The following is an 11,843-nucleotide window of genomic DNA, read 5'->3' as shown; positions in this document are numbered from 1 at the left end:
CGGAACAAAATCTTCAACAAGTTACAAATTTTACGGCCCAGAACTCACGACCTTTTCAAATCTTTTATATATGGTTTTTTTTTAAAGGGAAAATTGAGTTTTTAGTCCGGTAACTTAATTTTTTTTTGGAATTTTAATCTGGTAATTTATTAAATTTTGATTTTCATCCGACAATTTGAAATTTTTGTTTTTTCTTTTTTAGCCGAAAGTCGCTGCCTGGACTCATTGAATAATGCTTAATTGATTATGTCTTATGTCACTTATGTGATGTAAATAACGCTTATATCTTATATACATTAAAATTCATTTAATAAAAAATAAAGTAAAATAAATAAATCAATCAAAACAACACTTAATATTTCAAAACGGGAAGAAAAACTGTTAATATAAGTTTATTATCGTCACATGAGTCACGATTTAGTGTATTGATGTCAAATAAGAAATAATAGCTAGATTTAAAAATTTCGTGGGAAAAAAATATGTTAAAAAATTGATATTGATGGATGAAAATCAAACATTAAAAAATTACAGAAGTAATTAAGATCCAAAATAAACCAACTTATAGAACCAAAATCTTGATTGTCCATAGTTTTCAAAAAATTTCTGAAATTTAATTACCTAAAAATTGTACACGAATCTGATAAAAAATTTAATTTAATTATAAAAGGTAATGTTTGTAATATCTAAATATAAATAATTATAAATTTTTGTCTTCATAAATTTGTTAATAAAAAACATAATCACTTATTTTTAGAATTTTCAAACACTACTTTTAAATATTGATGTTTTATATTTGGGAAATTAATTATTTTAATCCATTTCAAAGTCATGATATATTTGTTTTATTTAATTAATTATTATTTTAAAAAAAACTAAACATATTTTTTTTAAAATAAAAACCAAACATTTTATATTATCTTTTGTAATTCAAAAATCGTAAATAAAAATATGTAGTGGAATGTGTTTCATAAGCACTAATGTAAAAAAAAAAAAAAAAAAAGAAAAAAAGAAAAAAGAAAAAGAAAAGTGTATTCCGGAATGCTTAGTGCATTTCACTGTCAAACGCTGAAACTGTTGGTCCAATTTCTCGAGACTGAAATTGACTTTATATTTTTGACAACGAACCGAGGACTCGACTCTCGCGTTCGGTATGGGCTTATCCACTTCATAGCCCAGTCCAATACTACGGCCCACGTTAACCCAAAACCCGACCCAGTTTAATAAACATATAAATATCAACGTTCTCGAGTTTCGATTCAAAATCGAAGCCATTAAGAAAACGTTCGAATCAAGAGATCTTTAAGATTTGTCTGCGTAATGAGATCAAATATTGTTTCTGAGGTGCGAATTCTCTTCCATCTACAGCATTTTCTTGATTTTTCAGAGTTTATTTTGTACTAATCAACTCTAGGGTTTGTACTTGGTTGAGTTCAAGTGAAATTTAATTCGAGTTTAGTCAGTTTGGATCGTGTCTTAATTTTCGGAATTTCTTCCTGATTTTGGAGGATCACGAGGGGAGTTTTCAAAACATTCTATTTTTCAGCTTGAATTTGTAGTGTGATGTGTGAGGATTCTCTTTTCATTTTTTCATTTTTTTTTTCCTTTCCGTTTTGGCTAAACTTGTATACAATTATTTCTTATCCTCTATTTTCCTTTTCGGTCATATTCATCGATCAATATTGATGATCGTCGATTTATTTTACTGGTACAGTTAATGAATGCCTTTGCTAGCATGAAGTTTTATGCACTTTGTTCGGGAGTTCTATTAGGCTTTAGCGATTTTTTAGTTATTTTTGTAGGCGGGGCTTTCAACTAGAGTGAATCAATGGTGGGAAAACATTCCTTTTCTCACATCTGCAATTGTGGTTATTTGTGGAGTCATTTACTTTGTTTGTCTTTTGGTGGGATATGATTCCTTTGCCGAAGTATGCTTCTTACCTTCTGCTGTTATATCACACTTTCAAGGTAATATATGCTTTTCATCAAACTGGTCACTGGCACACTGCTTTTTTAGATTCCTTTTTTGTTCATTCTCTATACATTATTTAGGAGAAACAGTTGAGCTGACTTGGAATGAGCTAATTCAAGGGGAGTTTTTGGACTACATCTTCTATAAATTCTTCTTATTTGATGAGAAATTGTATTTGTTATTTAATTATGGATCCATGACCTCTAAGATCAATGAGTTCTCGTATTGTATTAAAGATAAATATGGAATCTGGTAGATATCATTACTTTCTTTATTGCTTCTGTAAGATCAGTAAATAACTAACTAAATACAAAATATCACAAATTGTCAAAATTGATTTGAATTTGGATTGTAAATAACTTTGAGTGTTAAATAAGGTTATTTAACAACCTTAGGAAAAAAATAACCATAGAGGTAACTTTGATTCTTTAGCATGAGGATGTCAGGCCCTTATTCTAATATCTTACAAGTTGAGGCCCTAAGTTTGGTTATACCATGCACTTCTCTTATATGAGAGACCTCTTAACATCACCGTGTGAAGGTTTTTTCACGGTGTCTTTGTGTTCACTTTTTGATTTCTTTTTACAGTTTACAGGATATATACTGCTATTATTTTTCATGGTTCTCTTCTGCACGTCCTATTCAATATGTTGGCGCTGGTCCCAATGGGTTCTGAACTGGAAAGAATTATGGGATCCATACGTATGCTGTATGCAATCATTCTGCTGGCTACAAGCAATGCCATACTTCATCTTCTAATAGCTCTGGTGGGGACATATAATCCTTTCCATCTTTTTCATTCTCTCATGAATGAGTGTGCCATAGGATTCTCAGGAATACTATTCTCCATGATTGTGATCGAGACAAACCTCAGTGGAGTTCAATCTCGAAGGTCCGACTTCTTAAGTTATGTCTGATTAGTTTAATTTCCTGCACGTTGCCCCTGCCTCTTTTTTCTTGTTATTCAAGATTAAATTCAGCTGAATGGAACAAATATTGATAGACATCATGTTTGAAAAGCTAATACAGACAAGCCAACTAATTTTTCCTCTTATCTGCAGTGTCTTTGGACTTTTCAATGTGCCTGCAAAATGGTGAGTTACATTTATCTCTAGAAGATCTATTTGATTTTTTTTCAGATGGGGTACACCTGATAATATCTTTGTGTGACAATTTTCATTTTGAAAACTTAAATCAGGTATGTATGGATCCTGTTAGTGGTTTTTCAACTTCTTATGACAAATGTCTCGCTACTTGGACACTTATGTGGTATTCTATCTGGATATGCATGTATGTTGCCCAGCTTCCCTTTTCCGGCAATCCATCATGTTTCCTCGTAATTTAATTTTATGTTAAAGTTTTGTTTGTATTCCTGATATCTTTGTCTGGCTTCAGATACTCTTGGGTTGTTCAACATCTTGATTCCTGGGACATCCTTCTACGCTGGCATTGAATCCTCCCCATGGCTTGTGAGTATCATGAAACTTTTATGTTTCTAAACACTAACTATCTGAATTGCATGGCTTAAAGGAGGTGTTCTGCGTCTTTGACTGCAGTTTAGTAGCTGTAAAGAATGTGTTTTCTGATGAAATGCATATCTTCTATTACTGGAATAGTTTTGGATTATATTTCGCTTCTTTGTTTTGGGCAAAAATTTTGTTCATTCCTATGTGCATCTCAACTGCACCTTTTTCTGCCTTGTTTTTTTATTTGTTGTAAGATCGACACGGATCTATTTAAATAAAGCTGAACTTTCTTTCTTAATTTTTTGTAGTCAACTTGTGTTAGGAGACCTAAATTCATGGTCTGCTCTGGTGGTAATACCTCAGGTTACATTCCCACTCATTCAGGTCAAAATACAACATCAAGGTACATGTGTTCACCTTTTCTCCTGAAATAAATCTCTCCTTCCATTTTGGATTTCAGGTGGAAAATACTGTTTGACTATGTTTTTGCTTTTAAAGTGCTATGCTTTCTGGAAATCTCTGGACGAATTTGTCTTCCTGGATGCCACAAAGAGAGCCTTCAACTCAGGTATGACTTCGAACAGGCGTGAATAGATTTTTGAGAAAGTTTTTAAGTGTGCAGGATTGTAAGAAAAATTTTATACTCTGGCACTGAGGCACGCATATGTCCTTCAAAGTTTTTTATTTACTACATCATATGTTCATATCATGCCCTTATCATGCAAAATGAGAAAAAACTTGAGGAGAATTGCGAGTCTCTATCAATAGTTAATGTTTTGTTAGTAGCCATAAAATAGGTATTTTGAATCATGAAAATCAAGTGCAGCAGAATAAGGTTTACTAGTATATGACTTTCTAGGCGCAGACTTCTCAAGATAGTGATAGATTTCCTGGGAGAGGAAGGACGCTTGGTTCTGACCATAATCAAGCAGCCTCTGCTACAAATTCAAATTCTAGCTTACAAGCAAGACTTTTGGATGATAACAGTCACCAGATATCTACAACAATTGGGGGAGAACTGCAGAAATCGAATGGAAGGTGCTAAGAAGTTTCATAAAACTCTATGTTTTTTCGTTTTTGAAAGTTTTTAAGGATTTGATGCTTATTGATGATTTCCCCTGCTATTCAAAGCTTATGTGGTCAAATAAAACTGAAAGGATTTCACATTCACTGAAGCGAGCAAGTCTTATTTGAGACTGGTTTCTGAAGTTCTTGCTTCTATAGGATTAATCAGAAAGAATTTACATCTGGGTGTTGGATAGATGCAAAGGATCAATAATGGAGTATTTGGTTTTCATGAAATCCTGCAATTGTCAGGATTCTCAATGGCAACAGTTATGTTTAGAAGGATTAAATGTCACTTTGGGCAGTGCTTAAGATACCATCTTCATGAATGTTGAAAAAAAAAATGGTTCTCTATCTAGATTATTTTATTTTATTTTTTTAAAATTGAAATTTAATTGTAGCTGGTAATTTTTTTCATTCTCTGTTTGCCTTTATATTGATGGTTAAGCATCTGTGTCTGAATTCAAGCAATCCTCACGTTTTATAATGATTCCCAATCACTCAACTCTTTAAACAAGATTGAAGCCTATTTCCCTTGTGGTATTTCTGATTTCAGGCTCCCAACTATAAATAGTACAGTGGAACCAACCCGAATTCAAGCCCATCAGGTTTGATCACAACTTATAAGAATTACATCTTCCCATCTTCTGTCGAATATTTTGGATATCTGATTGTCCTATTCGTCCATGTAGAGTTCTGCCCCATCAGACGTGGAAGTTCAAAAACTTGTTGCAATGGGATTCGAAAGGGTAATGCTTCCGTTTCCACTAAGATTGGCATCCTAAGTTACAAACTCTGAAAACACTTTCTTCAAATTGTTTCAGACACAAGTAGAAGTAGCTTTAGCTGCAGCTGATGGCGATCTGAATGTTGCAGTTGAAATTCTCATGAGCCAACAGGTATCCATATGAATAATACTTTTCTCTACTGAAATTTGGGCCTAATGTCCTTTAATGTATGATCACGAGCAGGGATAGACGGTAAGAACTGAGAAGCTCGAATCGGTGCATATAATGTCCTTACACTGGTGGTGAATTCTGACCTCAGATGTTATCTGCGTGTGAAGAAACATGTCCAGGATTGTATTAGTTTTAAATACTGTCAAGAAGTGGTTGGTTTACTATTTTCACTCTGTTTGCATCGGGATTTTGTTGTAAACGCCGTTGTAATTGATATGTAAAGCAAGCAGAAAAATATCCTCGTGTCTTTTCTACCTTGGCAGAGAATAAATATGGTGCCATAGATTTCTGTTAATGTTGAATTGAATGTAAGAATCTGCAACAACCGGTCGGAAAACGTGAACAAATTAACATGTAAGAAATATCCATGTCCAACATTCTCAACATAAAACGTAAGAAATATCCATGTCAAACATTCTCAACATAAAACGTAAACATAGTGCCATATAGAAATATTTTTGTCCTTTCTATACATTCTCTCTTTTATATATATATATATATATATATATATATATATATATATATAGAAAATCCTGACAGAAAACTCGAACATAACATTAATTCTCATCAACATGTGACTCAGATCCCAGAGTGGGATCTCATTGAAAATCAGAATTGATGCTAGTGAACTTGATTTGAGTCCAGTAAATAAATTATATAGCTGACAAAGATCTAAGCCAGTGGCAGCAGACAAGTTATTCCCAAGTATCTAAAAATCTAAATCTAAAAATAAAATAAAAACACAATAAGTTCTTCCCAAAAGTTGTATGACTAATTAAAGACATCCAATTGCTACAATAGCAACAATCTATAAATATAGCTTGCCAAAGATAATTCGATGATACGGATATACTTATTAAAGAAATTTTGTAGATCCCCTGTTCATTCTTTCAAGTTCCTTTTTATTAAACTAGACAACATGATTCCTGCTGTCCGTTCTACAACGAGTTCATGATTTCAAGAAATAAGATAAAAATATTGTTGCATTGCTAAATTCTTGCACCGTACAACAGACGCTTGATGAAAGGAATTGCAGGCGATACGGTGCGGGGATTTAAACCCTGATAACAAATAAATCAGTATGTAACTATATATGCATGATACAAAGTAATAGACTAAGTACGACTGCAATTTTCCATGGCTCCGTTGCGAAGCATCTTCCCCTTGCTCGAGAAATCTTCTTCCGTTGGTTTTGCCTCCTCGTCTTTCTACACCTTAGGAGTAAGGCTTCCAGCTGGGAGGAGTCATCCATGTTCGATGACTTGGCAGCTGATGCTGACGTTTTTGGTGAGGAAGTAAAGCACTAATCTGAATATTAGAAGCATGGTGAGGGAGCTCAGGTTGTTGAGAAATTCCCATACGACTGTCAAAAGTGCTTCGAGGAGTATGAGTTCTTATCTGGGGAGTGAAATTTTGATTGGGTAGTTGAATCCTGTTTTGAGGTGTTCCAGGGATTTGAGTTTCCTGGTGAAATATTTCATGGGGACGAAGACCGCAAGGGCGGAAAGGGTTTGGAGGAACGTGAGTTGCTTCGCTGTCGTTGGCATTGTAGTGGTCAAAGTGGAAACCAGTTTGATAAGAAGACTGGTTAACTGCCGGGGAGATTTCCAGAGAGTTTATTGCAGCAGCTGAAGGTGGCGGCAACCAGGCGTTCAATCCAGGTCTTCCATAAGAGGACTGGTTGATTGCTGGAGAGTAAACAAGACAGTTTCTTGCAGCAGCTGCGGGTGGCGGCAACCACACGTTCAATCCAGGTCTTCCATAAGAGGACTGGTTGATTGCTGGAGAGTAAACAAGACAGTTTCTTGCAGCAGCTGCGGGTGGTGGCAACCAGACGTTCAATCCAGGTCTTCCATAAGTGGACTGGTTAAGTGCTGGAGAGTTAACAAAGTTTCTTGCGGCAGATGCGGGTGGCGGCAACCAGGCGTTTGATCCTGGACTTTCATAGTATTGACTGTATCTTGGTATAGTATTTCCAGTCATTGACATGGTTGTCAAATTCTGGACTTGATTAGATGTAGCCGTTACTTGTTTCCTTTTCCGTATCCTCTCTTTTCTTCGAGTTTTTCGGGATTGTCCCTTAATAGTTTTATCTGGAACTGCATCTTTTGTCACCGTACTAGTTTCAACTGAGGTCGGCTTATTAACTATTTCCCCAGCCTGTGAAGGTTAAAACTCATCAGACATGCATTTGGATAAAGAGAAGGAACTGAGAAGCAAAATTTTGGATATGTTCAGATGTTACTGGGTACATACTCGAGTCTTTGGGGACATTTTCTTGACAAATTCATTCAGCACTGCATCTTTTCCCAACAAAGTAGTTTATGCTGTAGTCGATTTATTATCGGACAATTTTGCAATCTGCCAATGTTCAAACTCATCAGATGTACATTTTGACGATGAGAAAAGGAACTACATTTTTTTTCTTTTTCATATTAAAAATATTACTAAATACATACTTCCGTTCTTGGAGAATTCTTGGAGAATTTTCCTTTACAGAATTATTCAGCACAAAATCTTTTCCCATGGTATGATTTTTTGATGAATTCAACTTATTATCCAAATCCCTAGTCTGTGAAGATTCATACTCATCGGATGTGCATTTGGATGATGGAAAAAGTAATTAAGATGCAAAAATTTGGATACATTCAGATATTACAAAATACATACTTGAGCTTTTTGACGCTTTCGCTTAGTAGATTTATTAGGCACTGCACCTTTTTCCAACGTAGCATTTTTTGTTGCAGTCAACTTATTATCCAACTCCCCAGTCTGTGAAGGTTCAAACTCATCAGATATGCATTTGGATGATGCGAACATGAACTACGAAGCAAAAATTTGGACATTACTAAATACATACTAGAGTTTTTCGGGAGTTTTCTGTCATAGATTTATCCAATACTTCATCTTTTCCCAACGTAATAGTTTTTGCTGAAGTCGATTTATTATACAAATCCCAAGTCTGTAAAGGTTCAAACTCATCAAAGATGCATTGGATGATGAAGAAAAATACTAAAAAGAAAAATTTATGTGGATATATTACTGAATACATACTTCAGGAGAGTGGACTCTTTTTTGGCATTTAACGCATATTGATGATACTGGTTGAAGCTTGTTGGTAACTACATTCATTTTTGTGCACTCCTACAAAATTGTGCATATATCAGTGTGGTTTCAAATTAGTATTCGGGAAACAAAGAGATTGAAACTCACAAAACCATGGTGACCGGACTGCCCACAGTTGTAACATGAAGCTTGAGTAGGTCCTTCAGTGTTATTTTCAGTACAACAGAGATGCCCAAAATCCATGCAAATATAACACTGAACACCCTGTCCATAAGCGAATATATATTTTCTTGCATTTAAAATAAAATTCTTTAAAAAAAGCAGTTGATAAGATGGTAAGTTAACAGCAGCTTCACTAAAGGAACGGGACAGTAGAGAACTTATCACAAGCTTAATAAATGTTGAAACATGGATGCTACAAATATTGGTTCGCGTATTAAACAAAGGATAAAAAAGTTGTCGTACGTTAGACTTTAACATACCTTGAGATCTTCTGGATCATAGTCATTGGTACATGAGAACATGGCATGGCCTGTGCCTCCGCATTTTAAGCAGAATAAGGAAGTATGGTCCTCTTCTACGTTATTCTTGCTCTCTTCCTTAGAGCAAACAGAGCATGTATTAACCTGATCGTGAAGACAAAATGGGAATGGAGTTGACAAGGCGTCTTTATCGGTTTGGATTTACGTTGCACACATTGACTCGGGCTTGAATAGAACCGTACTCAAACTTGACTCACATGTGTATCAAGTATGTTCTTATGAATTAGTTATCATTATAGGCAACATTAAGAAATAGGATATGTTAGTATAAAATTGAATCATGTAGTTGACTTATATACGCTCGAAATCGACTCATATCTTGCAAGCAGCTCAATGGACTAGTTTGAACCCCAATTCGGACGATAGAAATCTGGTCGCTAAATAAGTGTCATTGGCTTCAAATTCGTGGTCATCTTGCTACTTCAAGTCTACTTAAGTAGGAGTGAAATGAACACCAAGCATATAGAAAGTCATGCAACAGGACCCCTAAATCAAGTTGAACAAATTAAACTCATGATGCGTGTTGAGCATACCTGTGGGCAAAATTTCCCATTGTGACCCCAGTCGGCACAAATATAGCACGGTTTCAACTTCTTTTTAAAATTTTGCCTTCTCTTGCGATAAACTTTGCGATTTGGGAGTTTGAAATACCTAGTTCGCTGGGTAAATGAGAAATTAAGTTAGTGGTATTGAAATAGCAGGAATATTACCATAAATAGAAGTCAAGTACCACAAACAAATTTAAGTAACTCGCAACTACAACTACCAGGAACTTGTTTTGCACTGGATTTTCCCTTCTGACACCAAGTTCGGAATCAACCAACAGTCCTTTTCCCGAAACTGTATTTGCCTTTTTTATGACACCATGTTATGGAAGAACGTGGACACACTAATTAGTGTTTGATCACAAAAAGTTTTTGTTCACGACCAATATGTGCTACCATCTTTATACTACCATTTCACCTTAAAAAGTATAAACAGTTCCAAATTTCAAGATCAAAAGACGTATATCAACCAGTATAAGTGATTTAGAATAAGCAAATAAATACATCTAAAAGATTATACACAGACAAACATAAATCTTACGACATTACTCTCATTGCGTAAAATAAAGAGAAATACCACAACAGATGCATTCATCTTCCTGACTTTCTCTGCTACTGAAGTTGACTCATCCCCTCGTTTCCCCACACAAAAAAAAAAAAAAAGAAGAAGAAAACCTTGAATCGTAAATACTTGAATTCACAGCAACAAAAGACCTAATCCTTTCCTGATTGGTATTTGGATATGCTTCTCTTCTTATCAAATCTCACCCGCCTGTACTGATACATCAAGCAATTCTCGCATACCGTTACAAATACTCAAAAACATCAATTTCCCTGTTGTATTCCGGATGGGGCCCGAAGTATTTTACTACAATAAATTTATTAAACGTGCGGGAAATCATTTGAAGCAGACTAAAAAAAGCTCTGAATTGCTGCAATCCTTGCTGACCGCAGCTAGATTCTCGTATACAAAAATGGATACCTAAGAACCCACCACGTATCAATATCTTGGGGGGAAGAAATCGATGGAGCAGTGGTAGGGAACTGCAGGACAGAATCCCATTCACCAATTTGGGCATACATTTCTATAATCGGCTGTATTCACTTGGCCACGTGTCAACCGTATCGAGTTTTTAGAATATTTGGGATTTATATTTAGTGCATAATATTTATCTAGTTTCTTTTTAGAAAATGTTTTGATTGTTTTACGAATTTTAGAAATGATATAATTGGAAAGGGTGGTTAACTACTTAACTATGTTTTGGATGAATAAAACATATATAGAATTTGAAATTGGAATCGAATTTAGATCAAATTCATGGAATTGTTTGGGAATAAAATTTGAAATGTTATTTGAGAATTGGATTTGATAATTAAAAATAATATTATTTGATGATATGTGTGTATCACTTTTTTTAAAAATATATATATTGTTAATAATAATATTTATGTAATATCCCAACGTTTGCGTTTTTTTTTAAACCCGAATGGCCTTTAACTTGAGCTCGAGTAAGGAATTGGGCATTGAAGTATCAATTATCATTGATAGGTTATACCTAAAAATTCAACTGGGCATGAGCTCAATCATGAAGGTCCACTTCAAATATTTTTGAGGCTCAAGCTTATTAAATTATTATATATATTTAATTCAATCAGACCCTGAATTCTACAAAAGCCCATAAGAGGCTCAAGCCCGTGAAACTCTCCGAATATCTATAAATAGCTCAAATCACCTCATTATTAAGGTACACACTTTTTTTAGCACTATAACGCTCTACTCTTGATTATTATTCCTTGAGTAATCGCTGACTTGAGCGTCGGAGTGCCTTCGCCGGAAACCCTCCCGGCTCCTCTGACTTTATTTTGTGACGTATGAATAACCCACTGAGAATCTCCACCGGGAACATACAAGGATCCGTTGATACTCCGGACTTTGCGGAAGCAACGTGTCATATACAAGTGATTTTTGGCTACATCAGCTTGGCGCCGTCTGTGGAAAACTGTTCTTTACGCCATTGAGAGCACATATTACTTCAAAAATGTCTCAAGGAAATAATAACAATGGAAACGCACCGCCGAGTATTACTCTCACCCGTGAAGACTTGACTGCGCTAATGAAAAACACAGCAGCACTCGCAGCAAAAGATGCAGTTGCTCAGTACCTAGAAACCCGTAAGCGCAAAAGCAACAAGAAAAAGGCTCAAACTGAGGGCTCGTCATCTCTTGACCCT

At 35.1% G+C, this 11,843-nt stretch overlaps 3 protein-coding genes across 6 annotated transcripts; 1 reads left to right on the top strand and 2 right to left on the bottom strand.

The window, feature by feature from the left end:
• The first annotated feature begins 1,263 nt into the window (after nucleotides 1–1,263).
• Nucleotides 1,264–5,744, top strand: LOC140889315 (rhomboid-like protein 15). Of its 4 annotated transcripts, XM_073297039.1 has the most exons (13): nucleotides 1,264–1,341; nucleotides 1,800–1,965; nucleotides 2,558–2,861; nucleotides 3,031–3,063; nucleotides 3,168–3,259; nucleotides 3,365–3,438; nucleotides 3,744–3,838; nucleotides 3,934–4,003; nucleotides 4,295–4,473; nucleotides 5,057–5,108; nucleotides 5,193–5,249; nucleotides 5,325–5,399; nucleotides 5,472–5,744. In XM_073297039.1, the coding sequence occupies exons 1-13, from the start codon at nucleotides 1,318–1,320 to the stop codon at nucleotides 5,475–5,477; spliced, it is 1,227 nt and encodes a 408-aa protein (XP_073153140.1). In that variant the 5' UTR covers nucleotides 1,264–1,317; the 3' UTR covers nucleotides 5,478–5,744. The 4 variants fall into 4 exon arrangements, with proteins under 4 accessions (XP_073153140.1, XP_073153146.1, XP_073153136.1 ...); XM_073297045.1 differs by lacking the exon at nucleotides 5,472–5,744 and having other exon boundaries at nucleotides 4,301–4,473; nucleotides 5,325–5,411; XM_073297035.1 differs by lacking the exon at nucleotides 5,472–5,744 and having other exon boundaries at nucleotides 5,325–5,411.
• Nucleotides 5,745–6,416: 672 nt separating this feature from the next.
• On the bottom strand, nucleotides 6,417–8,342 carry LOC140876375 (uncharacterized). Its single transcript, XM_073280332.1, has 4 exons — nucleotides 8,320–8,342; nucleotides 8,130–8,231; nucleotides 7,716–7,820; nucleotides 6,417–7,619 (listed from the first exon to the last, which is right to left on the bottom strand). The coding sequence occupies exons 3-4, from the start codon at nucleotides 7,731–7,733 to the stop codon at nucleotides 6,675–6,677; spliced, it is 963 nt and encodes a 320-aa protein (XP_073136433.1). The 5' UTR covers nucleotides 7,734–7,820; nucleotides 8,130–8,231; nucleotides 8,320–8,342; the 3' UTR covers nucleotides 6,417–6,674.
• On the bottom strand, nucleotides 7,782–10,263 carry LOC140867023 (uncharacterized). Its single transcript, XM_073272094.1, has 7 exons — nucleotides 10,190–10,263; nucleotides 9,601–9,726; nucleotides 9,008–9,151; nucleotides 8,673–8,789; nucleotides 8,514–8,603; nucleotides 8,130–8,282; nucleotides 7,782–7,820 (listed from the first exon to the last, which is right to left on the bottom strand). Exons 1-7 carry the CDS (start codon nucleotides 10,205–10,207, stop codon nucleotides 7,782–7,784), a joined length of 687 nt encoding a protein of 228 aa, XP_073128195.1. The 5' UTR covers nucleotides 10,208–10,263.
• Nucleotides 10,264–11,843: the final 1,580 nt, after the last annotated feature.

The sequence above is a fragment of the Henckelia pumila genome, chromosome 1 (assembly GCF_033568475.1).
Source record: "Henckelia pumila isolate YLH828 chromosome 1, ASM3356847v2, whole genome shotgun sequence".
Lineage (NCBI taxonomy): Eukaryota > Viridiplantae > Streptophyta > Magnoliopsida > Lamiales > Gesneriaceae > Henckelia > Henckelia pumila.
Note: the sequence above shows the minus strand (reverse complement) of the source record. Positions and strands in the feature narration are given on the sequence as shown.